Source organism: Notothenia rossii, assembly GCF_949606895.1.
Source record: "Notothenia rossii genome assembly, chromosome: 8".
Classification (NCBI taxonomy): Eukaryota; Metazoa; Chordata; class Actinopteri; order Perciformes; family Nototheniidae; genus Notothenia; species Notothenia rossii.
This window is the reverse complement of record NC_136906.1, coordinates 63,095,050-63,122,993: the sequence shown is the minus strand read 5'-3', so window position 1 is coordinate 63,122,993 and position 27,944 is coordinate 63,095,050. Positions and strand designations below refer to the sequence as shown.

Genomic DNA, 27,944 nt, shown 5'->3' with positions numbered 1-27,944 from the left:
TTACTTCTTGCAGGATCAAATATGGAAGCTCGCTAGCAGCAACGGAAACTCCTGTGCTATAAAGCAGTATGGCATGTTTGACCAGGGCCCCTTGTGAGGTCTCACTTACAATACAATGATTGAAGGGTGCAACAGTTACGTAACTACGAGGTGTCGTGTGATGCTGTGTGAATATGAAGCCTTGTCCCACTGAGGTGAGCCTTCACGGGGCACGTCTGACAGGTAGGTGTTCTGTCACAGTGTGTCAATATGCAGCCTGTCTCGGGGGCCCGATTTGCACTCTCTCTGGTCCTAACACGTTTTTCCTTTTACCGTTTATATGCTCATTTTCCTTAATTTTTCCAAGAAGTTTTCAAACGTTTTTTCTCGTCCAATCTGATTCCAGCTCAGATTTTTTTCCCTTTTATATGTCTCCTCCACACATCTGTTTTTTTCTCTCCCTGTGTCTGATAGCTAAGGATAGTTTACCAGTACTTTGTTTTATATCACACATTCGTCTGTATTTTGGTACTGGTTTTGTTTTTTCTGTACTTGCACAATTTGAACCTTACTTTTTGCACGCTGACTTTCACTAAGCGTGCATAAACTGAAGGTTGCACCTTTCTTGCTGTGCCTTCTGACCTTCTGTGGTTTACTGAATTATACTTTACCTCTGCTTCTCACGGTAACTGTTAACCCAGGTAGGCTATGTTATTCTGCTGCCTTTTGGAGATGTGGTTTAGCGTGCCTGGCAGGGCAGCAGGCAGCTCTCCTGGCTCGGTGTGTTTATGCAGGTGCAGGACATTCAGGACACACCGCCCTGCAGAGTATTCTGGAGGGGCTTTTCAGAGCAGTATACCCTGCACTATTAGAAGGGGCCGCCTATATGTGGCATTTTAGTGGGACAGCCCAGAGAAGGCATTTCCTCAGGTTACTGGAAATGGAGTAGTAAAGGGTTTGAAAACAGTCCAAAACATCAGAGTGAGAATTTATTTAAGGACAGGCCAAAGATGGATGTTCAGAAAAACATAAGATCATGACCAACAAAAGCGCTGAGTATGCAGATCATCAATCACATTTTATTATTTTACAAAATACATTGATCAAAGAAAGCTTCTTGAACAATGGATATGGCATTAAAGAAGTAATTTGCATCCCAGTGATTACTCCGTATCTCACATTACAAACATATTTTAGGCTCCTGGAATTAATTATAATAATTTGGAGGAGAAAAGCCTCCTCTAGGTCTCCAAATGAGAGAAAACATTTTAAATATCTCACTTGAATAAATGAGACTGCAATACTGGAGTCACCTTCTCAAAAACGGCTTTCACTAAAACATTTAACATAGTTTTTGTATTAGATACACATATCTAGAAATGTACAATTTCTGTGTTTCAACACCTTTATGACAAGTTGCATAATATTCCATCCTTATAAAACGTATATGTTGCAATGTTATATGAAAAGGATTTTTCATATGAGGACTTTTCCCCACAAGCATTAGTGTTTAAAGATATTAAATGGATGCCTGGAAAACTAGTCATATTATTTCCAAATATAATGATTGTCTCATTGAAATTCAATTGACTGTTCAGTTGTTGAGAAGACTGCCATATTTCCACATCATTCAGCCCTTTTGCTATACCAAAATTAATAAATGAAACCTCTCAACTTTTTTAAAGATGTTTGGTCAAGGTTCAGACAGCATGGACCAAAGTTGTGCCTAACGTTTTCCTTACAAAAAGCATCTTACCCAGGTAGCATCTTTGCAGAAATAACCTGGGTAGAAACAGTTCTTCCAGATAGCCAGGTTAACATTTCATAAGGCAAAACAACAGTGGTCAGCAGTAATAATAAGCCGTTTGTATGCCATAATTTAATTGTGAGGAAGGACAAGAAAGAAGAATAGACTTCCTCTGCTTGACTAGCTCTGTTCTCAGAAAGTCTCCGGGATAATGAATTCCTCTGGTTTGGTCAGCCAACAGCAGAAATTAGGAAAAAGGGGGAGGAGGACCTAAAGCATTAGACGGAAAGTGTTTGTCCAGGCAGCTCTAAGGGGGTTAACAAGCACTCTGTACTGTGGATAATTGCAGATTACCGGTTTGATAAGTAGATTGACTAGAAATGAATGTGGGGGAGTCCAGAAATAAAAAAAAAACAGATTAAAGTTCTAGGTTTCGTCTTGTCCCCAAATGTAGAGTAAATTCAACATTAACCAATAGGTTTTCAGGAATACAAACACATACAATACCAGAACAACTCTGTTCAAGAAATTCCAGCATTAAGTCAATTGAATGTGAATTTTAAACCAGGCTTGTTGGCTACAGAAAGCAATTAAATCCAATTGGCATCTTACACTAACTCTTCACAGCCTATACTGGAACTGGTTGAATATACACAGTTCATCATTTTCTTAACCCTCCATTATTTTCCATTTTGAAGCATGCAAACTTTGGCACCCGCTTTAAATGAGCACATGCTCAATGAGCCATACTGTTGCTGCATTGGGTCCAAACGCAGATGCACACTTCGCGCACACCTTAAAACACAGCAAGCACACACAAACACACACACATTTGGTACACTGCGCTTCCACATCGGAGTGAACTAGGTTGAGAAATCTGAAAGAAAACAAACAGGATTCCAGCGCGGTGCGGTGTGGCGTGAGGCCGCTGGACGGCAACACAAAGAGGGGCCTGTTTCAGCGTACAGGAGCATTCCTGCTAACAGAACAGGCTCTGGGACGCTGTTGACCTAAGCTACTTTAGAATGTTTGTGCAATAGCTTTTGACCACTTGATTAAAAATATCGTTTGATGCTAGAGAGCCCGTGCCCTAGGAAGGGGCAGTTCAGACTGGTCTGAGCAGAGCAACATGTTGCAGCATGAAGGGAGGACTCTTATGAGGATGTGAGCACTGAGCCGTTTGCCTGGAACACTGAGCCACAGTTGAATTATTGAGGATGACCATCCATGCCATCCGCCACTTGAGTTTGTAATTATATAATGTCAATCTTGTTAAAAAAACACTGGTCAGTTTGGTGCCAACATTTTGGACATAATTGACTTAAATGAAATTCAGCAGATCAGCTTTTACATGGTTCACTTTTTTTTCCTTAGCCATGCTAGATGTTGGTCTGTCAGCTTCTCCACAACTCTGGTCCAAAATTGAATTACTCAGCAATTATTGGCGTGATTTAGGATATCCATGTCCCCCTGTCAATGAAGCCAACTGATTTTGATGAACCCTTAACTTTCCTATAGAGCACATGTGTCAAACTCAAGGCCCGGGGGCCAAATCCGGCCCTTGGTGGATTTAATTTCGGCCCGCAGGATCATTTTAATTACTATTAGATCTGGCCCGCAGGTATATTGCACGCACACCTCAATCCTGAGGAGTTCCTCAGCTCAGAGCCTGACCCCAAAACATTGATGAACTTGCCCCCAAGATGAGATGCCAAGTATCTGCTTGAACTAGCAACACAGAGCAGCAAACTGAGTTTCAATGGATGTTTCTTTCTGCACTTTTTTTCTTGCGACAACAGGGCATGTTTGTGTTTTTCTTTGAGGGAAATTGTTTTTTTGAAGCTGTTGTTGGCCTGTGGGAAAATGTAATCATAAGAAATGACTTGAAAAGCTGCAGATAGAGCCATAAAAAATGAATGGAACTGATTATTTAATGTTTAATATTGTTTTTATAGGCAATCATTTAAGCTTTGTTAGTTCCAGGTTTAATATGTGCAATAAGTTCATTTCAATAAGTTCTGCAATAAACATTGAACCAGTCCGGCCCTCGACTAGTACCCATTTTGGCCCACTGTGTATTTGAGTTTGACACCCATGCTATATATAGCCACCATGAGCTAAAAAAAACAAACATTTCAACAATGGATTGCCATCAGAAATAAGTTGTACAGTCTCAGGTTGAATTTGAATAGCTTTAGTGATGCCTTTACTCTTCAACCAACAACATTATATGTCAATTACCTTACTTTGTCCTTTACTTCTGTTTATGAACAAATACCTGCAAAACTAATATTCCCATTGGCTTCCTGTGTTCTTTATGTTTAATGCTAATTCATAAATCCAAAAGTGTTTTCCAAAATCCTTTGACGAAATCCTGGATTGTTTCTCTTCTAAATGTCCTTCATTACGCAAAAGGTCTAGGTCCAATATGTGCAGGCCTTAAGTTTAGACAAGTGGGCTGATGAGAAGATTGAGATGTTGGATCCTTGATTTGCCAACTAAAATGCAGATCAGGAAAGGGAACGCTCTCCTCTCCTTCAGCTAACACCATAGAAATGTCCTTGAGCACATTTCTAAACGTTTGAATGGCTCTGGTGGGGCTGCCCAGTGGACCAACACTAGAAGACTGTGGTTGAACTGGGCCGCTGCCAGGTGTGAATGTGTGTAACTGTGTATGTGTGAAGCAGGGTGTTGATGAAAGAGAGCATGTGTGCTTGGCAAATGTTCCCAGGATAAATTAAGGCAAAAAGCAAAAAGTCTATACTCAGATCTATCAAGAAAACGTTTGATGTGGCGGTAGGTTTGTGCTTTGAAGGTCGGATTGAACCGGTCACAAAACAGAAACATGGGGATGTTAGCTGATGTCTTACCCGAGCCTGTTTACCTTGTTGTGTATCTTTGGGTTAAAAGATTATGCAGTAGCCCACAGAGAAGGCTAAAAAATCATCAAAGTTTCACAAAAATGCATAAAGTAATTTGGTTGTGAATGCCAAACCCTGATAATGTTGCTGATCGTCCTTGAGAGTCCTTGTGAACCCGGAAATGTTCAGTACCCCAAAGTGTTATGTTATAAATGCATAGTACGTGTCCCCAGCACATAGAAACTTTCGGATGCTAGCTTGCATATGTTGGGCAATTTGCATATTACCATTTTGACATTTTCAGTATCAAAAATGGCGGTCTTAATCAGAGAATAACAATATTTGTACTCTCGTTGGGCTGATTTGGATACATTTTGGGTCGATTCCGAAGATAGGGGATCATTTAGATTGGAAAGATTGACTATTTATTTGAAAAAGAAGTGCACAGTAGAGATAATAATGTTCATCTTGGTCTTTCTATATCTAATGGTTGCAACACTACACATGGGAGTCAAAATCAGCCCACTGAGACTACAAACATTGCCACTTTCTGGTTAAAACTGCAATTCTTTCTCCTGAAAATGTCCCAAATGAATTCAGCATCCTCAATAACCCCCAAAACCACAAGTCATTTTGTAACTATATTTGCATAGGTTATAATGCCATTTATAATAATTAACTCAACTTATGCTATTCCATGTATTTCTTTCTTTTTATGGCATACTATGAACATTTTATGTGACTTATGAGACAGGTTAGTAATCCAATAATATAGTGTTTTTTGTCCTATTATACAATTTTTTCCATCTCAATTGTGTAAGTGACATCAATTTGATCTCCTCTTGTCTTGCCTCCTTTATCAGCGATACTTAACTCTGCCAGACGGGGAAATGGAAACAAGCAGTCTGAGAATCCCCCTGGTGTGAGAACATGACGAACATATCACAACACTGTGAGTAAACCAGGGCCTCCCTCCTTCACCCTTTTCCTCTTGTGAGCTGTCTGTCCTCCTCCCTGCCTTCCTCACCCTCTCTCACACACTTATCCTTCCTCTGTCTGTCTCACCGACTTGAGGCTATTCATATATCTGCTTTGTTTGTGACAGCAAGCTGTGTTTGCCAAGCGGCTTTCACCCGATCACCACCACAGCCCCACCCATCAAACCTCTTAACCTTTGACCTGGGCAGCCCCACCTGCCTACTCAAACACGCTCGCGCACACACTCTTCACACCTCTTGTTCTGTTAGCTTTGTCCTCCTCTGACGTCAATCGCCTCTCAATCCGCCTGATTAACAGGTATATTTCACACAGGGCTCAGAGCCAGGATCTGTAAATAATGGGGGTGCATTCCCGCTCGTGTGGTGTTGTCCAGTAAATAGGCCGCATTGAAAAAAATATCTGGAAAAATCCGGTCTCAACAAGTGGTGTTAATCTCAAACTTTATTTGTTCAAATACAAAAAGTGGATTTTGATTAACTAATCGTTTTGTAAAATCATTGCTGTGACTAACAGTCATGATTGTTTTACTGTCACAGCATTGGTGGTACTTGAATTCTCATCTAATAAGCAAAAAGTCCTTTGTTGTGTTTATTAAAGGTCAATTAGGAGATATCCATGCTTGATTTGTTGTGGCACTTTAAATGTACCCAAATGACTGCAGTCCCTCCAAAGAAAACGAAAGCGTTTTCACATTCTGCTTCTTACTATCAATCATGAAATGGCAGCTGATGGGCATACATTTTTTATTTCTATTTTCTCAAGGATTGTTTGCGTTTCTCAGCCATTTCAAGAGGGTGGGGTTCAGTTAAAAAGGATTGTTGTCATGCAGTTCTGTGCAACAATCAGGATTTAGTCATATTGGAGTTGATTTGACTGTGTTGTTGTGGGTTTGTTTCCTCATGGGCCCATCACTGTTTTGTCCAAAGATTGTTTGTTGTTGATATTTGAATATTTAAAGTCATAGACAAATACTTGAACATTGAAAGCATGATTTCAGGGGCTATACAATTAAAGCTTTGCATTGATTGTTGATGTTTTTCACATAGACTATCCAGTTATGTGAAGTTAGTCTCCTCACTCTGCTAATTCTGTATCATTTTTGATAGTCTGCTGTAAACATCAAAACATGTTGGACTGCAAGTAGCCATCACTATGGGAGACCAACTAAAATAGAAAATGTGCATTTTGTTTCCCTCATTACCTAAAATGGTGTCGTTCAGATCGGAAGCCATATTCTGCTGCCATGTTTTTCCTGCTTCATCCAGACCCTCCAAGTGTAGCTGTAGTTACACAGGAACTTTAACCCAAATCCAAATTCCACAAGTCCCTCTACGACAAACACCCACAATTTATTACCCACCATTATAGAAACCGGGAATCAAATACCTACCAGTGGACAAACCCAGACTCTGATTCCTATGGTCCCTCCATGGTGAAGCCCTAGAGTTACCGCTCCATAACAATAATAAGAGCAGCAGCTTGCCGAGGCCTCGCTGCCAGTGTCCACGTGTGTGTCTCCGTTTGTTTGTGTGTATGTGTGTGTGGTCTGACCAGTGCCCACATCCTACCATGGCAACAACATGGCCACCTAGGAGACATACATCCATTCCTCACTAACCTCCCTGCTTTCCTCCATCCCTACTTCCATCCTTCATTCCCACCAACGGCGACGTGGCTCGACGTTATGACGTGCGATGCGCTTCACAAGGTCACTATAGTTTGTCTTCCTACATTTTTCCTCTTGGTTACGTTCGCCTGTACAAACGCTCCCATACACTTATAGGAGATAATTTAAGGTGAGCAAACCAGGATGGTATTTAACTTGTTCACACAGGATCTGAGAAAACATATTTGAGGTGGGGGTTGATGAAGGTCACCCTTACTTTGGCTATTGTTACAAACGAATAGTTGAGGAAATTATAACATAAATCATGGTCCAAAATCAGCTCTAACCTTTTGTTTTAAGGTCAGTATTTAAACCACAAAACTCACAAAAGGAACAAGTTGGACAATGTAAACAGTAGAAGATTGGAGAGTAAGGATATCTTACCAGCCAAGACTTATAAAAATACCACTTTATCAATGCAATGTGGAACACAGAGGCCTGTTAGACATTTACAGCAATGGCTTGAGCATATGCAGGCCCTGAGGGAGGAACAAGTGATTAAATCAAAAGCAGCATTTTAGTCTTTCAGATAAAAAAAGGAAATGTTTAGCCACTTGGTTGGAATGCATCAACTGTACACCCAATGTTCACACATGACATGCTACTTTGTACTTCTACTCCGCTACAATTCAGAGGTAAATCGTATACTTTCACTCCACTACATTTATTTTGTACCCTTAGTTACGTTACATATTTGGATTAATAATGTGAAATATAATCAACACTTTATAAAACTTTAGAGTTAATTCACCAGCTACTCTGCAGTATACAAAGTCATTAAAACTAGCTGCACCTTTACCAGCTTTGATAAACACATTAATCCATCAATAATTATAATCAAAACATATATAATTCTGAAATGGTCCATCTGCTGAATGACTACTTTTACTTTTGGTACTTCAACTATATTTTGATGCTAATACTTTAGTACTTTTACTTAAACAACATTTTGAATGTAGGAACTTTACTTGTAATAGAGTATTCCTACACTCTGGTACTTCTACTTTTACTTTAGTACAAGATCTGAGTACTTTTCCCACCTCTGCTACACACCAACATTACAACTATTTTGAAGCCCAATTTTCAAACTCCTTTGTCTGTGTGTTTGGGGCTGGACATGAAGGATACAGTGGGATTATTGGATCTGTATAGCTACAAAAAAGTTGCCTGTTGCAGCTGAAAACACGGCTGATGAGAGCGAGATTGCAAATGAACCAGAACAGTGCCTCATTGGATAGATTGCATAAAGTAAGATTAGCTTAAAAGATCCTCATATCAGAACAGACAAATGATCAGATATTGCATGAAGCAGGAAATTAAGCTGCACCAAAGAGTCCAATTACTTCTATTGGAAGACCTACATTAGTCACTTTGGCAATTACAACATGGGTTGGCAGTGCACAATTCTTTTTTTGAAAAACAGACAGATGGTTGACTTTTCACCCCTTTGGCATCCTTTGATATGGAATGACCAGCCACTTTGGTAAACATAAGGATGCCACGTGTAGTTTACTGACATCACATAACACGGTTACTTGTTATTGAAGTTCAGATGTTTACCAAAGATCCCACCAGCAGTCCAATTTTGCTTTAAAAAAATCTGCACTTGATGTTATTTATTTATTTGTTAGTCATTGCAGAGGGAATAAACAGCTATGCAAGTGAACTGAGGGTTTCATCAGTGTGCAAACTTTGAAATAGCAGGTGGATCATCCTGTCACATACCTGAGAGCTACTTCCTCTTCAGAAAAATATCAATATTTACCAGAACGCATAGAAGCCTCTAAATCGAAAAAAACCCTTACCCACTAGCCTGTTTTTCTGTTCTACTGCCAGTTGTCATCCCACCAGTGCCAGCTCTACCACAGCTTTTTGATGACTTTTTTCAAAGTATTACTTTTCTGAGGGAGTACTTTGGGGGAAAGACATTTTGACAGCAAACACTTTGCATTCCTCCTGCTGGACTAAAGCTTGACTCCAAAGTAAAGTTTACATTCCTGCTACCGGGAGGAATGCTGCCCTCTGGGGATTCGGACCGGACCTGAGGGTTACAAGTCCGGAATCACGGATGGAGGCAGTGATGCTCAGTTACAGGTCCGTTTTCAATATGTCAACAACACTCATTTACAGTTAATGTAATGGTTTCACTTTGTGAGGCCGATCTGCAGACTTAGAGTAAATGCATGAATAGATCTTTTATTTTTGTGTATTATAAGCATTGATACAGTGATCATTTTTAGCCACTTTGTCATTTCTGGTAATTGTATTAAGCAAGCTAGTAACTGAGGCTAAATTGAACAGACAAACAGTCAAAATGTTGGTATCCATTCAACTAATGTAGCAACCTTTAGATTACATATCAGTTCTAAGGATGATGTGCTCTTTGGCATTTAAATGAAATGTGAGTGCATCTGCAGCCATAGATACAGCACTGTGGATGTGCTTTTATTAAGAGTAAGGGAGGGAAGAGGAGAAATAGGACAGGAGATGATTCCAGTTAAAGACAAGGTAAAACGATTTCAGCAACCACAAAAAAAAGAGATAATCTACTATTCTAGCTATTAGTACTCCATCTGATGATAATCATTATTAGCTGATCTGCACTCAAGGACAGTTCTGCATGATGGATGCTGCTGCCAAGGGGCTGGAAACTGAGCTGGCACTAATAAGGACAGTCCAGACTTTGATCTAAGCTAATTAACATGGATCGGACAAAACATTCTCACTCAGAAGAGATCAAACACTGGATGTGATATAGGTCTAATCGAGTTTAGTAAGGTTTGTTTTAATCCATCTACAATATGAGATGTATAGTTCTAAAAACACATCTTCCTTCACAGTGGGTATTGATAGTATATTGTGTGCCTATTGTACAATTGTACTTATAACAATACCAGGTAATAGCCTCATATACAGTAGTTGTGTGTTTTGGGCCTCTTAGGGTTATGGCAGCAGTTCCCTACTGCCCTCTGCTGGAAGCAATGATTATCTACAATGATCCAGTGAAAGGACTTTTTTTTGTGTACATTTCAGGATTTACGTGCACATTTCAGGATGTATAAAATTGATGTTATATAAGTGCAAGTGTTTTTTTTCATAAATCATGTCGAACTCTATCGTGTTCTTTTTTGTAAACATCTTAGTTTTTTACTGGGTCCACAATTTGACGTTTGTGTGGTTCTGTATGTTTCGTTAGTCATTTTACTGCATTGCTGCATTCAATGTATGTATGGGTTCAATGTTCTCTGTGTATGTCATACTGGACTGGAAAATGTACCGTTTACAGGAAAATGTAAAAGTTGGGATGAAAAGAAAACGTATTAGCTGGAGAATTGCACATAATTTGCTGTGTAAGTATCTGCAAATAAGCTCACTTATATTTCTGAATCCATATCTGATCAACCTTCAACTAAAATAGCACCCTTGAAAAACACAATTTCTTAAGTTTTGACAATTTTAAGTCTTTTAAAAGTATGTGGTTTTTTAAAAAAAATGTTTACATGGACTGCCTCCCTTAGGGGAATTCATCCACAGAAAACACACTGGACGCTGCATTAGGTCAGAAACCAGAGGAGACTGTGAGGTCCACCGTAGACGGGCCACTTTTGGACAAAATGTAGCCTCCCAACTGAGATTCGGGGTTGTCCCACTCTCAACAGCTTCAAAGGTCAACTCAGAGAATGGATGAGAAACAAACAGACGTGCAATCACCGCTAGATGCACTTTAACACAGGGGTATCTCCTCTTGCACTTTAGGTAGCTCTTGTATCTTCTCTGGCACTTTATATGGCGTTGCTGCTATATTGTATTACCATGTCATGAAAACTTGTGTATGCTGCTCTTGCTCTTTTGCACTTTTTTTTATTTTTGCTATGTTTGTAAAATGTAATTTTATTAAATGTTTTATGTGAGGGACTGCAGATGGAAATTAGCTCAAAGCTAAATCTGGCACTGTTACAAGCTTGACACATTTAAAGTGCTCATTATTGTGCATTGTCCCTGCCAAATAAACAATTAAATTAAATTAAATACCAGTACAAATTATAATACACTATGCACACTACTAAATACTTCAGTTTCTTAAATAAAAGAGTTGTGCCTCTTCCATTATAATAATTGTTCATAGTTTCCATAACATTTGCATTAACCTATTCAGGTGCTAGCCTATTCCTTTAAAAAATACACACAAATGACATGAAATGAAAACAATGAAACATAATATTCTATTGGTGTCTAACCCTCTCTAAATTCATCTCTGAAAGTCAGATTCAAAGTTAAAATAACAAATCAAGAAGAGCTTCTTTCAGCTTACTCGTGGAAAGGAAAACAGAGCAACTTGTTGTTTCCTCCAGTTATTTTTCTTATGACGCATTAGACAGTGAGCTCAGTGTTTGCTTAGATTTGAGTGAAACTCCTCCAGTGAGTCACATTTTGCCATTATCTGTAATCTTCTAACAGCCTTGGTGCTCCTGACACAATATACTTTTGTAATAAAGTATAGACATACAAATGTTATATACACCTACAACACTGCTTTAATTCATGTTTGCTAGAATTCTGTTTATTGCTGTTGTACATTTGTCTTAAATGAGGCAGTCAAGTGAATGTAAATGAGAGATGACGTTCAACTGAAAAACAACGTAATAATTTCCTGAGTCTCTCATAGCCCCTTTTGCTTCCTCTGCAGAAACTTTGCACCTGGTTAAACTTTCCTCATTCCTCTGCTAGGACATTTCTGTTTGGAAGGAAAATCCTGCTTGGCTCTTTGCAGCAGCCTGCTACTTTGTGTGTGTAACCAGACCAAAATACTCCCTGTCATTCCTCACTCTGCCAAGGAAAAGCTTTCCCTACCGCGTCACAGCTGTCTGTTACTTCCACATCCCAATCCAACTGCAGCACTGTCTGTTCTGACAAATACAAGCTAACTCCTGTCGGCTCCTTCATCTCATCCTGAAACTGACTTTCCTCAGTACGTGGAAACAACAAGATGACAATGTGTTTTTTTTATACCCCTTTTAGGCTAGATTTCACGAGGTGTACCACAGGGATCTATTGTTGGTCCTCTTTTATCATTAGTATATCTTTTATGTGGGATAAAAAAAAAATTGGTTTATGAAATTTAACATTTAGATTTGTACTACCTTTGGCTTTTACAATGAACAAGGTATATACGCTGAGCAGTTCTTGTATGCAAAATGCTGAGTACTGTTCTAAGGAAACAGGAAGATGTTCTTGCGTCACAGCCAGAAAATGTTGATGACTATCTTAAATGCGCAACAGCAGTTGGAAATATCATGCTTAGAAACACCACTTTGTCTGAAAACGACATGTTGTGCAACAAAGTCAACCACTACACTATGTGTGCTTTCTTTCTTTTTGGTGATATATGTGTCCAAATTATGACTGGGCCTAAAAACATAATGTTTTGACCCCACAGAAGGTCAAAAATTTGGTTTTCCAGAATCACCAAAGTTAAAGGTTTAACTGTTATCTACTGATGGATACAAAGCTGTTTTAAAGCCATTGTTCTATTTTCAGGATCTAAGGTAAGGTAGTCAACGGTTGCTGAGGGGTCACTTGCACCTGAATAAATAAGCAAAATGTGAAAGGTCCTGCACCCTCACTGACATCAAGCAACCTGCCAGTCCCTCTCAATTATGTAACTTTGAATGTGAAACTAACTACTGAATGAAAAATATGCTGTACAGAGAAACACTGTGGAATAGCCAAAATGTTAAATATAAAACGAATAATGCACTGTATTTTTTTATTTAGATGAATGTCATCTTGCACCACCTAGCAAGGTATAATATTTAAAACTTCTGCATTACAATGTAGAAAAATGATTTAACCCATTTTATATTTTTTTTTGAGTCATTTACTTACAATATCCCAAATGATTTAACCCATTTTATCAAGGTAATAGTCTGTATCTTTCACTCAGTGTTGTTGTCTGCCAGAAGCTGTCATAAATCTATGTATGAAACCCCATTTTCACTAAATACTTTTTAGAGATGGAAGCTTTTTATATATGTTTTACCAGAAGGAAAAAAATGCAGTAATTGGAGGTCCAGTAGTCCTAATCCGAAAAACGAGCTGATGAAACAGAATTCAGATTATTCATGTAATTTATTCAACACATGGTAGGCAGCTAATTACAAAATATACATATGATCGGAAATGTACACGTGTTATTAGTGTTTGCTGTCACTTACTTTGGTTTGGGTTACAACAAATGTTGTTTCTTCATGAACAGAATAAAGAAACATATGGTGTTACCGTAGGGAATTGTCAAAAGAAAATGTACTTTTTTCCCGAGTAAAGCCCCGTCAGGTGTTTTCACTTAATGTGACTGATTAGACCCCTCCTCTGGTCGACATAGCTTCGGCCCTCCTCTGACTGAGGTCTAATCAGCCAGATAATTGAACAAACCTGTTTGATGTTCAGTGCCTTTAAAAACAATTATCCCTAACTGCTGTAGGTAAAAAAAAACATAAACCACAACTTTAACTATTACATTTCGCACTTACATTATTTATGCCTGGGACGTGAAATGTAATTTAATTCAATACGATTTTTCTTGACGTTCAAAGGAAACACCCTACTCACAGTACTTGGAATGATTAGTTGACAGTGGAGTGTAATATAAGGTTTTAATCACAACATTTAGTTTGGGTATGTACAGTATGAATTGATTGATCATTAAAATAGAACTACAGGAATTTTTATTGGATTTAACACATTTTTTTTTTAGTATTTTTTTACTTTAAATAGAGGATAGAATAGATAAAGAGTGAACTGCACTCAGAGCACTGCATTACAACTTTCTGATTGCGATTTGGCTAAAGTGTACTATGGACCCAGGCTAGCTTTTGTTTACTCTGAAGTTTGCATATTGCACTTGATTCATAGTTTGGTTGCTGAGTAACGTTTAGCATAAGCGTTTTTCATATCTGACCTGATAAAAGAAACCAGCAGCAGTAAAACAGACAAGTGCTGCTTCATCACACCCAGAAGCATTGTCTCTATTGAATCTTATTTAACTTACATGTCCGCCACTGAACACAGCAACACTCAATCACACGAGGAGTACAACTTTAAAGCTTTCCAGTCACAGTAAGTCATTTATAAATCAGACTCAAATGCGTACATACAGCTGTTGAGAATAATAACGCTGCCTGTGCTAGTTTTGTTTTCACTGTGAAGGAGTTTGCAGTCCTGTAAATACAGACTGCCACATCTTAAAAATATAATCAAGTCCCAGAAAGACAGACAGTCCCAATGACTCCCCTCCTAAGGGGGGATGAGAAAAAGAGGAGTAGGGGGAGGAGAGGAAGGATGGTGCTGTTCATCCTTTCTCCATGCTGATGACAGAACTGAAAGGTGGTGAAGAAGAAGGAGAGGAAGAAGAAGAAGCCCTCATTTCTTGACAGCACCCCAGATGATGAGTCCGATAACAACAGCAACTACAGCCAACACTATCATCAGGATGCATATCTTCTTCCGAGAGCTCCGCTTCGGGGGGAAAGAAAAGGACCAGTATTTATTTATTTAATACATAAGCAGTGGTGGAATGCAGCTTAGTACATTCTAAATATTTCTAATATTTTAACTATGTCACCTTAGAGGTGGATCCTTTTCACTGCAGAGCATTTGTTTGATAGCTTTAGTCACGTTGCAGATTTGGGTTATGAATACGAAATATAAACTACAGTATATGTTATTATTATATCACATTGTACATTTATCATTAATAAAAAAATAGCTACACATTATAACATCATTATTATAAACTAGTGATAAAATATATGTTAGTCTAAAAAGGACTACTTTTGGTATTCTAAATATATTTTGATGCTAACACTTTCATTCTTTTGAAAGACTTTCGTTTGAAAGACAAGATTTTTACACTGTGGAATTACCCCTTCAACAAATTGAAAGATACGTACTTATTCCAATACTGTAAATAGGTATTAGACATGATCTTGAATTGATTGAAAACATTTATTGTGGATGTACTGTAAGTGTTTAAAAATGACTTAAAACAACATCATAAATCAGTTCCTCTTGTGTCTTAGTTTTCCCCTTTCCCATTTGAATGCCTCTCCTCTTAACCTCCTTGTTACTCTCCTTGATCCTTTCCTTACTCCCTTCTTTTCTTTTCTTTTCAAATCACTGTGCTCTTTGTCTGAGATGTACCTGGTATTCTGCAGCGCGGGCCAGCTGTTGTGTTGCGCTCTGGACGTGCACATCAGCGCTCTCCACATTGGCTTCTATACTGTCTGCACAACACACAGGAAAAACACAGTTTACGTGCCGCAGGTGGGAGGAAGGGAGAGAACACGTGGTCCAAATCTAAAAACCTGTATTGACCCTGTCAACACCAAGGATCATTTGGAAAAGGTCATGGGATTCATTTTGTTTGTTCAATATTTAAAGCAAAGCAAAGCCAGGCAGCTTTGTTTGTTTAGCATTAATCATACAACAGGGCATTATATGCTCTTTAAAGTCGAATAACAAAAAAGCACATAAAAGATGTATAATTTAGTGACAAATAAATACAAAAGGTGTCCTAGGGTTTAAATAAATAACTAACTCAATTTATAATCTTTGATTTAGATTCAGAAATAAGAAAGTTTAAAAAGTATAAAAAAGAAGATACATTCTAAACCATTATAGGGTATACTAGTATGTAAAAAAAGCCTCTGTGCTGAAGTGCCTTAGTAAGAACTGTGTTTCTCTGGACATGTTTTGGGTAAATATGTTGTTACATTGACTAAAGGTGGCATTTACAAGAATGCTGTCCCAGCCCACATTCCTCTTGTAATAAGTGTTTCAGTTTTAAGTTGGTACATTATTCGAGGAAGAGGAAGAAATCTAAGGTCAGATGAGAGCTTACCGATCATGTCTCCCTGCTCGTGGACCATCATCCCCAGGTCCTTGAAGATGTCATTGATATCTGTGATGTCCGACTACATGAAGAAGAGATGATACCAAAACATGTGAAAGGGAAATAAAGAGCTGATTGAACATATAAGTGTCCATGCTTCCATTGACATTTGATTTATATTCACACCTCCAGCTGCCTGATGGAGGACTCTCTCTCCTGGATCAGCCTCAGGTCGTCTTCAGTGATGGCTTCAGCCTGGGCCTGCACCTGGGAATCACTGTGGGGACAATACAATCATTAAAAAAGTAATAATGATAACAGAAACTATATTATTGATAATAAATAATGGACCTACATGAGGAAAGGGGGCATATTTCCGAAGCCATCATCCGGCTGTCCTCCCTGTTCAAGGAAATTAAAAGAGTTGAATAGACATACTTTTGGGCTTGCTGTTGCAAACATACTGCAGAGGATTTTCTTCACTGGGGTTGTGGGTCAAGCAATGATTTGGTGTGTACTAGATGCAATAAAATGTACAGCATTCTTGATCAAAATACCTCTAAAAGTATAAATAGTAATAATCCATGGTACCGGTATTTATTCTAGGCTTTTCCAAGGGTTCAAAGCACTTTACACTACATATTGCATATATTAGACATGTAATACATTGCATACTGTGGACGATTCCCCACAGGAGCAATTTAGGGTGAAGTGTCTTGCCCAGGAACACAACGGCATGCTGACTGCAGTGGCGGTCAATGTGGGATTGAATCTGTGCTTCCCTAATTGAGTTTGAAGTTTCAACAATATTTAACATCCAAATATGTTTGTATGGGGACAAAGAGTCAAGTTTATTTTAGATTCTTTGACTATTTAAAGCAGTAACGAACCGTTCCTGCCTATTACCATGAACAGCTATACAGATAACCTTCTGTGTAAAGAGATAAGCAGTGTGTAAGAGTTGCCAAGCGTTCAGGCTGTCCCTAAGGGAACTGGTGTCGACAACAGTTGCATAGTGATACAGCTTTTCCTGTGAACTTCAAATTCAAATAATGATGAATTAAAGATAATTACTTTTGTATTTTAAGTATGTATTTTCTTAATTTGGTTAAGTTGCTGAGTGCATGGAGAAATTCACCTGGAAGATGTTTTTAGTCCCATTCATTGATTGTAATTGCCGAAAACCTGCTCACTTAAAAGGGCGAAATAAGTAAATTCACCAAAATGATAATATTAATCCAATATAAAATGGCTAATGCGAAGTTATATTACCTCAGTATAACTACATTTTGAGAAACTAAGATGTAATGCTGCTTGTTGTTTTGTTCTTTTTATATCTTTATATTAAATGGATGAAATTGTTTATCTAACTACCCATTTGTTTGTCAAACCTCGGCACTTTTGTGTTTGGATCATTTTTGTATGCGTGTTAAACTGTTAAAAATGTGCATTCAAAACTTTAAACATGGAAAAGGATTGCAGTTTGTTTAGATAATAATGGCCCAAAAAAAGGTTTTGGTAAATGGATTATTGTCCGCTCACTGATTATCTAATCCTGTGACTTTGGGACCAGACAGCTGGTTACTCACCGACACCCTGGAGCTGGCTCGGACTCTGGCCACAAACTCTCTCTCTTTGTCGGCCGCCTGCCGCTGGGTCTTCTGGAAGCTGTTTAGGGCGGCGGAGAACTCATTAAGCAGGCGCTCTTTCTGTAGCTTTCTCTGCCGCTAAAACACACAAAGAACAACAATGTTAACAGAAAAGCCCCAGGTTGAAATCTGTGTGAACAAGCAGGTAAATAATGAACAATTTAAATCAAGGGAGAGGTTTAGGTTGCGGTCGAATTGTCAGTTAAGTGTAGGAACCTTCCTAACGGAGTGAAATTACCCGGAAGTACCCAAGTGGCCGTCATGATAAGAGCTGAATTCTCTAGAGATCGTACGAAAGGAGGTTTGAAACTTCCCTTATAACCTCCTTTAGCTTAGGAAACACTGGACCTTCCTTTGGGATAACGAAAGTAGAACATGCTGCCTCACAATGCCTTGCGACCGCAACATTTACTTGACACAATATTCGAAGTGCTTTGTTTTGAACGTTCATCACTATAATAATCAAAAGGAGAAATATGAACGTTAGTTTTCACTGAATTTCTCAAATAAAGTCAACATTTCACAGTGTTTACTGAGCTGTGTGGGGTTTCTTAAACTTTTAAAAAATGTTTAATGGTGATATACACAGTGATAGGTTGAGGATTAACAAGTTTAATAAATACGTTTGAATTTATTTTAAAATCTTTTCATACAATCATACGTATTGGGATAATTTGTATTAATGTGGACCGGAGGGTGAGGATCACAAGCATAAGTTTCACTTTACTTTTTTATTTAAATTCCAACCTTGGTCATGAAGATAATATGTTTCTCTGTTGTCCACGTTCATAAAGCATAAAACAACACCATCAGAGCACGGTGCAAAGTATCTAGATGCGTTTACAGTAGTCTGTCGTTCTTAGTATACATCCATGTAGTCCGCTGTATAGAGATCTGTAGTTTCCCCACAACAGACGCACATTCATGACGTCCGCTGGCGCATCATAAATACGTCAGAAAGTATAAGTGCAGTCGGATTCTCAAAGCACCGCAGTCTCTTTTACTAAATCCTTTTGAATTCTCCTATCCACTATTCCTTAACCCTGTGACGTTTCACACAAAGGTCAAGGAATAGTGGATAAGAAAAGACGATTGGAGCGGATTTTTTGACAATTCGACTGCAACTTTAGAGTTCAGCACCTGATCGGGGCCAACAGGAAGTGCACTGAATGCCTTGATGAGTCTGTCAGTGTCCTTCGCTAGCTGGTTGCCTTGCTGCTGTTTCTGTTGCCTGGTGAGCAAAGAACATCATTTCGTTAAATAAAGAAGATAACATTCGACCCAAGATTCAGTAGCCTACCAAGTATAAGCAGTTTATTGGTCTGAAGAAGAAACACATCCATAACTGTGTGTGTACAGTAGTTGACAAAATTAGCATTAGCCTGTGATACATTTCAAATCCTCCTGAGACCCAGTAAGAAAAAGGTTTCAAATGTATTTCTTTTTTTTGATCACACAAGTCTTTAGGGTGGCATAAACATAATGACTAAAAATATTTGTTCTTATTTTTGTTTTATTGTGTGTCCTTTGTATAGGACATCGGGTGTTAGTTATGCAAAGCATAGTATACAAACAACATTAACATACAAGTACATTTAGACAACCTTAGAGCACAACAACTCAATGCAACACATATTGAGCCCTCATTTGTAGTACTCCATCCTACATCCATACATCTGACACTTGAGGCACTTGATGTATGTTTTCCCACTACATCCGTCTGCCATGAACCCTACAGAAACCTACGTGTTAGTTTTGGCCCATAGTGGACTCCAAATGTTGTGTTGTGTAAAATGGGGGAAATAAAAAGTTAGCAAATCCCCATGTCCTCCTCAGAGGACATTCATAAAAACATTTAGTTTTAGGTCAAATAAGTATTACACTGCTCTGAAAACTCACTACACTAACTCCTAAGATGTTCCCTTACTATAATTAATTAAAATATTGAACTCACAACACTGGTAATTACAAAATTACAACTTACCATTTCTCTTTCTATAAATAGTGCTTGTGTTGATGGAGGCCATTTTGAAATACAATGAAATTATCTTTTTCAAAGCCACACCCCCACATATGGCATATGTTTGAAAAGCCCAGGATGTCCTCTGTGGAGTACAATTGGACTTAATGCTGTGGCATGTATAACCTTAAAGTAATGGACCTAAACCCAATGTGCTTCACAGAGGACAAAAATCAATGGGTGGGTCTCTGGAGGATAAGCAGTTTATTGGTCTGAAGAAGAAACACATCCATAGCTGTGTGTGTACAGTAGTTGACAATATTAGCATTAGCCTGTGTTACATTTCAAATGCAATATGCGCAACCAACTGTTACATTTTGTTTGGTTGATCACTGGACAACTTTCAGAAAGAAATTATACTAAGGTGTATCTTTTCTCCAGCTGCATTTTTTACTAAGATGTTGAATATAATAGACCAAAAACCACTAACTCACAGGGTCTGTTGTAACTTGCTGCTGTCCTGCTCTGTTCCCAGCGTAGAAACGGCCCTCTGCAGCTCCGAGGCTAGGGAGGAAGACAGAGTGCACACACTGTTTATCTGTTCTGATGTATCTCCATGTGTCGACCATCATTCACATATTGGAGTCAGCTGACGATAAGACTTCTGTGTATAGTGTGTGTAGTGTGTGTCTTACTCAGCAGCGTCAGCTTCTGGATGCTGGAGCTGATGTTCTGAACCAGAGCACTGGGGTCCTCTGGATTACCAGCACGGTAGGCCATGATGGAGCTGTGGAGTAACACAAAAACATTATGATGACAAAGTATTGTATTTCTGGGTGCGTTGTTTTCTGTACCCAATTTGCCCAGAACAGTTATTTTATCACAATATGTTTCATTCCTTGATACCTTCAAGCTGTCAATCATATTACCAAGAATGAAGTATTTAAACAATGCATGCATTTGTTTTTCGCCAAATCACAGCAAGTGTTTTTTTATTTAACATGACGTGTGATTGGCCCAGATCGTCCATTGTGGGGTGAAGTCCAATGATCTTTGTGTAAAACTCTTTGGATGGTATCATCATTTTTAAACAAAACACAGCAATAGCAAAAAGCTTAAATAGCCAAGAGTCACATCCAAACATTAGACCCATACATGACGGTTAATCTCATTTACAAACTGTAATTTTCTTTCATACAAAACTTGAACATATTTTTTTATGAATGAAGAGGTATTAGAAGCTAATCCGAAAGAGACTTGTCAGTATCAAAAAAAAGAAAGAAAAGAAAGTGTTAGTAGGCCACTGGTCTAGAATAATATTAATCTCGCTGTACGCTGTGCTGTATTACCTTGACCTGGGAATAGGGGGCTTGCCCATTCCATTTAAAAGGTCACCTATGCAAAATGCACTTTTTCATGCTATTTTTTATACATACATATGTGTCCCCTCTTTGTAAAGAGATTCGGAATTTTTCAGGAAAAAATATTTTCTCTCTTTTGGTCCTGATCCATTTATCTTTTAAAACCTGTCTGAAAATGAGCTGATCAGATTTTGGCCACTCAGTGATGACACAATGTTCTTTTGGGTTGTGCAACCATTAGCCAATAACCAACCTAGGTAACACCCGTCCACCTTATCACCTGAATCTCCTCTTTAGAGCACCATTTTAACCAAACACTTCTGCAGGGGGCGTTGAGTTTGGCATTTCATTTGCACTTAAAGATACACAAACAGCACTTTTGAAACAGGGCTGAGACAGAGGGGTTTATGGCATGCTACAATCAGGGCCGTCCCTGGCCAACTTGTGGCCTCACGCAAGTTATATGATGAGGCCCTCTGTGTCGCGAGCGTCGACGGACGGACGCAGCTGCTAGTGGATGCTTTTAATTAGACATTTGCTCTTGTGTTTGAATATAAGCCTAGCATTTAACAGGTTTGGGTCAGGATTGTTTACTTTAGTGCAATCAAGCAGACTTCCTTTAGGCTACTATTGACTCAAGAGAACTCAAACCATGACCAGCATGTAAATCAACATCTGTCAAGAAAGCATAGGTTATCCAGCCCTGTTATTGCTACGGAAGGAAACACGTTTGCTGCTTTAACTAAAGCATAATGATACATTGTATCAAACTGTTCAGTTTAATTCAACGTGTTGCACCCTCCCTGTCTCTGTGTGTATGTTACCCTTTACTACAGTGGCTGTCAACGAAAAAAATGCGGAAATCACATGAGCTTTCCAATGACAGGGAGAGAAGAGCATCATTTATAGATTTTTACTACTAAGGCACTTATGAGTACACTGGTTAAAGTTTTCTTTATATGTACAGTGTGGACTGCGGGTGCAGAAGGCATTAAGTTACAATCAAAGTCGCAGCACAATCTAAAATGTTTTCTCTCTCGTTTCCGGTCAGAAAATACTTTACACTATTGTCGTTGCCCCTAAACAATTAAACGGCATCATAACATAGTATCTATCTATCTAACCCGGCAGTGTTGTCAATCCTTGCTAAACGTAGAGCTAAATACTCTTAAAGTTTAGACTTTACCTTTCTTGTGGCTTGCAGCAGCGATGTGTTTCCTGATTCTCTGCCCCTCCCCGTCACATGATGTCTGTCAGCAGTGCAGGCAAAAATCACCGCCATAAAAACATACTAAAGAGATGGTTATATAAAAATATCAGAAGAAAAATAAGTGAACATAGATATTATGACAATATTTGTATTTACCTGGGTACTATTATTATAATAGAAACCGCATATTCCTACCAAATACATGTAGGAAGCATCTCAGTGAAAGTGAAATAACAGTTGTATTTCTTAAAAACGTGATGCCTCCCTCAGCCAACAAATTCATTTAGATTAATGAATGTAATGATGTATTTTTTGGATACTGTCTTGAGGTCAAATATCTAGGAATCCAAACTAGTATTATTAGAATCACTGTTTTGTAAGCTAAAAATATAATTAGCTAAATGTAGGTCAAGCTAGCAATCAGGCAGTTTCACAGTTGGTGACAACATGACTGGTGGTCCTGCTGGGACCGTTGTAACACGGACCACAAAGGGGAGAAAAAGAAGAGAAACCGCTGTCCTCACGGACACTCCTATAAAAAATCAACTCGAGGCTGAGAAAAAAACAAAAAAACAAAGAGAAGCAGGAGATTCAGGACTCATCAGATGAAGATGAAGCTCAATACAATACTGTGCCTGGAGAGCTACTCAGGTCCAAGGAGATCTGGCTGCACTGTTGGTCCTGTAAAGCCTGGGCACGCAAGGACTGCACAGATGGAAGTGACTTTTACACCTGCTACAACTGTGAATCAGATTAATTCCATCTGGTGTTCGGTTTTAAGTTCTGTTCATTGTTCATTGTTTGTTGGAGGATGTGTGAAACCCCATTCAAATCTTGCTGCCTTAGAATTTGACAGCTTTCCCTCTTTTTTGTCATAGTGGGCAAACAGGTAACCGTTATTAACATGTTACAACCTTCCCTGGCATGTGTTACAACCGTCCCTGTACACTGGGATGGTTGTAACAGTTGAGTGACTGTATTTAAATACATTTTCCAACCTGTACATATTTCATAAAAACACTTAAAGTGTAGTCTAAATGTTTTTTTACTTATTGGGGAAAACCCAAAAAGTGTTACAACTGTCCCTGGTCTCCCCTACTTTATTTGAGTATTTCGTTTATATCTGATTTATACTAATTGTTTGTGTTACATAAAATATTTGAGTTACAAAATATCAGTTTTTCTTTTTTTATAGCATTTTTTTATATTAAAATACAAAACACTAAAATGGTTCTTGGTATTAGCACCAGCTCAAATTTAAGCAATTTGAAAATGCTGCTTGTTTTTAAACGCATATATGTAATATCGTAATTAAAATCCCTGCATACTGAGGACATCAAAGTTATCCTTTTTTATTTGTAACCTCGTATTTCTACCTGATCAGAGAAGCTAAATTATACAATTGTTGCTCTGGTTCAGAGAGTTCAGGTTTTTTTGTTGGGGACATTGATGATTGACTATTTTCTCTTAAGTCTTGGCTTCAGCCCTGCATGAAACCCCTGTTGACCTTGGATAAGGATCGAAGTAAGTCCAAAAGAGGCAGAGATGTTTTGAACATCTTTGCCCTAATAAGTGCAATTTAGGATACCAATGTGTGCTGTCTGAGGGCAGGGGAGGACAGCTGATGGTGCAACAGCACTTAGAAAGATTGCACAGTCTTATATTTTATAGACACACAAGAGGACACTTCATCACATTTTCTCGCCTGGAAAGCGAATAGGAAAATTCCTACCATTTTCTCCAATAGATGTCCCATCTAGAAAGCATATCATCATGTTTCCCCTGTGTGATATCTGTGATGTAATGGTCTTTTGAACTGTGGTTGCCCAAAAAAAGCAGCACCTCTTACTCAGGGTCAACTCGCACACAGTTTGTGATCATTCACATCTGCACAATGTGGATTTACCTCTTGACCGATAGGACATTGGTTTTATCTTGTTTTCAATCTGCATAAAAGTTATCTGGGTTCAAGTGACTTAATCGAGCTGCATAACAAGGGGATGTTTCATAATGTTACATGGGCCATTTTGAATTGGATAAGATTCTCATATCCTTTTTTAGATGTGAAAAACATTATTGTGGGTGATTGGATCAAGTCTGATTGTTGAGTTGACTGTTAGCTCTCTGTTGTTGTCTTATTTCAAATTGACAACAACAGTACAATAACAGTACAATATAGAGCTACCTTTGATTTTGTGATTGTGTGTTAATATAATGGGGTGAATTTAGGTAATTGAGTATTTGGATAGTGTTGAACAGTATGTACACACATCCTCTTATCTGTTTATCTTTGAAGGTCCATTGAACCATGTCATGTGATTTCTCCATGCGGGTCAGAATTTCAAGTATAAAATACCTGTTTTTATTTGACTAAAGTGTCAGTCCAGGGTACCCTCTCCTAGATCTTCAGTCATGCTGCGTCCCGCTATCCTCGGCCTCTTCCTGGCATGTGCTGTGTCTCTTAGCAGCTCTGCCGTAATTCTAGAGAATGGCATGCCCGTCCTTTGGGTCCACACGGCTGGCCAGTTGTCCGACCTGCCGGTACAGAATGACATCCTGAATCCCGACCCATGGCACTTCCTTCACCGTATGAGTCTTTACCGACTGATGATAGCTGCCACAGACCCGTTTATGGGATCCATGGGGACAAATGCCACAGACAGTCCAATCTGGGGACTTCCACTGCAACTTGGATGGATGCTAACCTCAGGTAAGAAAACTAATATTTTTTGGGGAGGAAAATACTTACTTTGTTTCCTTCTCCAAGGTGAAAGTGGATAGCGAATCTTTTAACCAATATAATGAATAAATAACCTATTTTAATTCCTAAGACAAAGTCCTATAATAAGCAAACATAACAACAGATTGCCACCAGCTGCCACCATCGACACACAAACTGATGGCCTTATGTACAATTTGTATCTGCAGGGCGTCTTGCTGACCCAACCGGGGCTTCAACCTGCGGCCTGCAAACAGGAGATACTATGTGCATTTCTACTGAGAGCTGGTGGAGCTGTAAGTTTGACAAACACGGACCTACTATACATACAGTAGGCTACATACACATAGAAAACATAAACCAAGCCACTTCTTTTTCATCCAGGTGTGAACTACTTTGTCTCTGCACTGCCCTTCCTGTCTGCCGCAAAGCAGGGCTTCATGGGAGACGGACTTCAGGTAAATTCACCCTAAAACATGCCAGTGATAGTTGTTGAGATATTTCAGTCTGCATCATCACAGCAATCCTAAGAGGGCTAGCATGGCTAAAAGAAGACAATAAAAGCAGCATTCATGGATTTCCTGAATAGTAGTAACTGCTAATAGTTGGGATATTTTGATCATGATGAATATGATTGTAATGATAACTTATTTTGATACTATTAGGTCCAGATGCAGGTACCCGAAGGTGTACTGGACTATTGCACCACATATGCTGATTGTTTGAGTCGCTACCCTGACGCCATGGGTAAATGGGATGCCTTTTTCCAGGTACGTGAGTTACAAATACAAACAAATCCACATAAACATCTTCATGAAGCGATGCACTAGTGAACACTGTTTAATTTAGATTAATACTAGCCTGTCTTCAGCAACCCATTGGAGTATCTCCCTAATGTTGTCTGTGTGTGTTTAAAGGGTCTCAAGGCTGCAGCTGACTCCCCTCTCCCTGAAAATGAGAAGAAAGACTCCCTCCTCGGCCTCTACTGGGAAGCACAAATGGCTTCAACTCATGCCTCTGCTGCATGCAATGCCAGGTAATAGTTTGACATTTTTGGATATCACACACTTTTCTCAAGACTTTCTTAAAGACTGGCTGCAGTGGGGAAGCAGCTAGCTGGGCCCTGTTTAAAGCTACAAAAAACTACCAGCAGCTCCAAAGCTCAATTATTAGTCTTACGCTTTAGTCTTGTTTAATCCATGAAAGATATGTAAAAAAAAACACAGAATTCAATCAATCACATTCAACATAAAATGACGGACAATGAGTGACTTTCAAAACAGTCCAGCTGTTCCTCTCTGTTCTTAAACTTTACACTAAACAAAGCTAAGCTTGATCTAGCTTGGCATACAGCATGTCAGAAAGTTATTAGAGAGTGGTATCATTTGTCTTAACTTGTGGCAACAAAGCCAATAAGCTGTCTGTTGTCTCCTCTACTCCAGGCAGAGCCACTTCTCCGCTATAGAGTTGTCATTTGCTCAGAACTGGCTAAACTCAGCCGAATACGTTTCTGCAGCACATTTCCAATCCAACTTGGCAAACTCTGCAATGTTCATAACCCCTCTTCCAAGTCGTATTTTAAAGGTACGTCACTACAACGGCAGCCAACCCTTAAATATATATACAGTTTAAATTCCTCTTCATTTACCCAATTCCTGTTTTTTGTCAAATGCAACTAGGAGGATGACCAAGCGCCTAACATAGCCGACTTGAGTACGGAGGAAAACCATTCACTTTCTATCTTCTCCTGGATGTCCAGAGCCAACACTCTACTGGGTAGGAAACACATTATATTACATTATATTACATTATAATGTAGCCTTCTTTATTGCATGCATGAGTTTCTAAGAATGACCATGATCATCTAATCTACCAGGTGGGAGACTGGTGACTATGTGGCGCGGTGCCATGTGTTCAGTGACCACAAGAGAAAAAGGCAGAGAGATGCTCGGGCAGCTCTTACTGGATCCCACATTCGCTACAACCACTTTCCTTTCAATCGTCACAGGAATGGCTACGAGCTGCTGAGATACAGAGAGAAATCAATTCGAATGAATAAGTCATAATCACTTTTTCCTTCTGAAAGTTAAATTATCTGTTTTGATTTGTTATATTTTGGTTCTTGTGAATATGTGTTCCACAATAAAGCCTCAACAAACCTATATTACCATTATGCTATACTCTTCCTTTTAAATATTGTCATTGGACATTCAATGATGATAATATGTGGTACAGAAAAACACTGGTTTGAATATGCAAAGAGAACATCTATTATCCAACGGCAATCAATATATTATTTTATACCAGGACAACTACAGTATGTATACTGTATGTGGGGCTATGGCAGTAGGGGCATGTAAAAAAGTACATTTTCAACACCTCTCTAAAAAAAAAGGAATATTTTTATGTTCTAAATAGTTGTATTCGACAAAGATATTAGGAAACATTTTATTTTTACTCCACAAAAAAACCAAGAAACTAGTTTTCTAAATGATGATGCATTGGTATAATAAATAAACTAGTGTACAGTTGTATTAAATTAATTCATTTGTTACAATTAAAAAATCAGTGTTAATCCAATTAAGAGGATTAGGGCCACATGAGAACAAAAAAAAAAGGTTTTCTTCATCCCAACATTTATTTCTCATGTGGCCCTAATCCTCTTCCGTATATGAGATATCATTTGGACAGGGACCATCAAGAGCTCTATTCTCTACCAATGGCGCCTCCCTGTGGTAATTTGATGTAAGTTCTAACATAGCGTGGATTGTCAATGGGCAAAGTACAAAACCATGTCAAATTCCCTCTATTTGATGACATACATATAAGAAATAACACCTATAATATTATAATATAAAATTCTTTGCTAAAAGCTGACACAATTTGTTTGTTGTCTGCAAATG

General features: G+C 38.7%; 2 protein-coding genes and 1 long non-coding RNA gene across 3 annotated transcripts in view; 2 read left to right on the top strand and 1 right to left on the bottom strand.

Annotated features, from left to right (window-relative positions):
• Positions 1–13,238, top strand: part of LOC307017428 — a 31,764-nt gene extending 18,526 nt beyond the window's left edge. The window contains exons 3-4 of the long non-coding RNA XR_013802181.1: positions 5,451–5,539; positions 12,272–13,238. This is a non-coding gene — a long non-coding RNA (uncharacterized lncRNA). The remainder of the gene's footprint in view (positions 1–5,450; positions 5,540–12,271) is intronic.
• A 124-nt stretch (positions 13,239–13,362) lies between these two features.
• stx7l (syntaxin 7-like) lies at positions 13,363–22,398 on the bottom strand. The gene is made up of 10 exons (XM_079647021.1): positions 22,299–22,398; positions 20,447–20,538; positions 20,246–20,315; positions 18,932–19,022; positions 17,732–17,869; positions 16,498–16,544; positions 16,329–16,419; positions 16,152–16,224; positions 15,452–15,534; positions 13,363–14,767 (listed from the first exon to the last, which is right to left on the bottom strand). The coding sequence occupies exons 2-10, from the start codon at positions 20,529–20,531 to the stop codon at positions 14,672–14,674; spliced, it is 774 nt and encodes a 257-aa protein (XP_079503147.1). The 5' UTR covers positions 20,532–20,538; positions 22,299–22,398; the 3' UTR covers positions 13,363–14,671.
• A 2,289-nt stretch (positions 22,399–24,687) lies between these two features.
• On the top strand, positions 24,688–27,203 carry LOC307016546 (protein LEG1 homolog). The gene is made up of 8 exons (XM_079645672.1): positions 24,688–25,032; positions 25,251–25,337; positions 25,426–25,499; positions 25,707–25,811; positions 25,959–26,077; positions 26,484–26,625; positions 26,721–26,817; positions 26,918–27,203. Exons 1-8 carry the CDS (start codon positions 24,735–24,737, stop codon positions 27,067–27,069), a joined length of 1,074 nt encoding a protein of 357 aa, XP_079501798.1. The 5' UTR covers positions 24,688–24,734; the 3' UTR covers positions 27,070–27,203.
• Positions 27,204–27,944: the final 741 nt, after the last annotated feature.

What these genes read in the sequence shown, in the direction of transcription:
- LOC307016546 (XM_079645672.1), top strand. Translation starts at nt 24,735, where the DNA reads ATGCTGCGTCCCGCTATCCTCGGCCTCTTCCTGGCATGTGCTGTGTCT. An exon ending in TGGATGGATGCTAACCTCAG is followed by an intron (nt 25,033 to 25,250) that starts GTAAGAAAACTA and finishes TTGTATCTGCAG; the next exon opens with GGCGTCTTGCTGACCCAACC. An exon ending in TCATGGGAGACGGACTTCAG is followed by an intron (nt 25,500 to 25,706) that starts GTAAATTCACCC and finishes TGATACTATTAG; the next exon opens with GTCCAGATGCAGGTACCCGA.
- stx7l (XM_079647021.1), bottom strand. Translation starts at nt 20,531, where the DNA reads ATGGCCTACCGTGCTGGTAATCCAGAGGACCCCAGTGCTCTGGTTCAG. An exon ending in GAGCCAGCTCCAGGGTGTCG is followed by an intron (nt 16,545 to 17,731) that starts GTGAGTAACCAG and finishes TTCCTTGAACAG; the next exon opens with GGAGGACAGCCGGATGATGG. An exon ending in CCCGCGCTGCAGAATACCAG is followed by an intron (nt 14,768 to 15,451) that starts GTACATCTCAGA and finishes TTCCCCCCGAAG; the next exon opens with CGGAGCTCTCGGAAGAAGAT.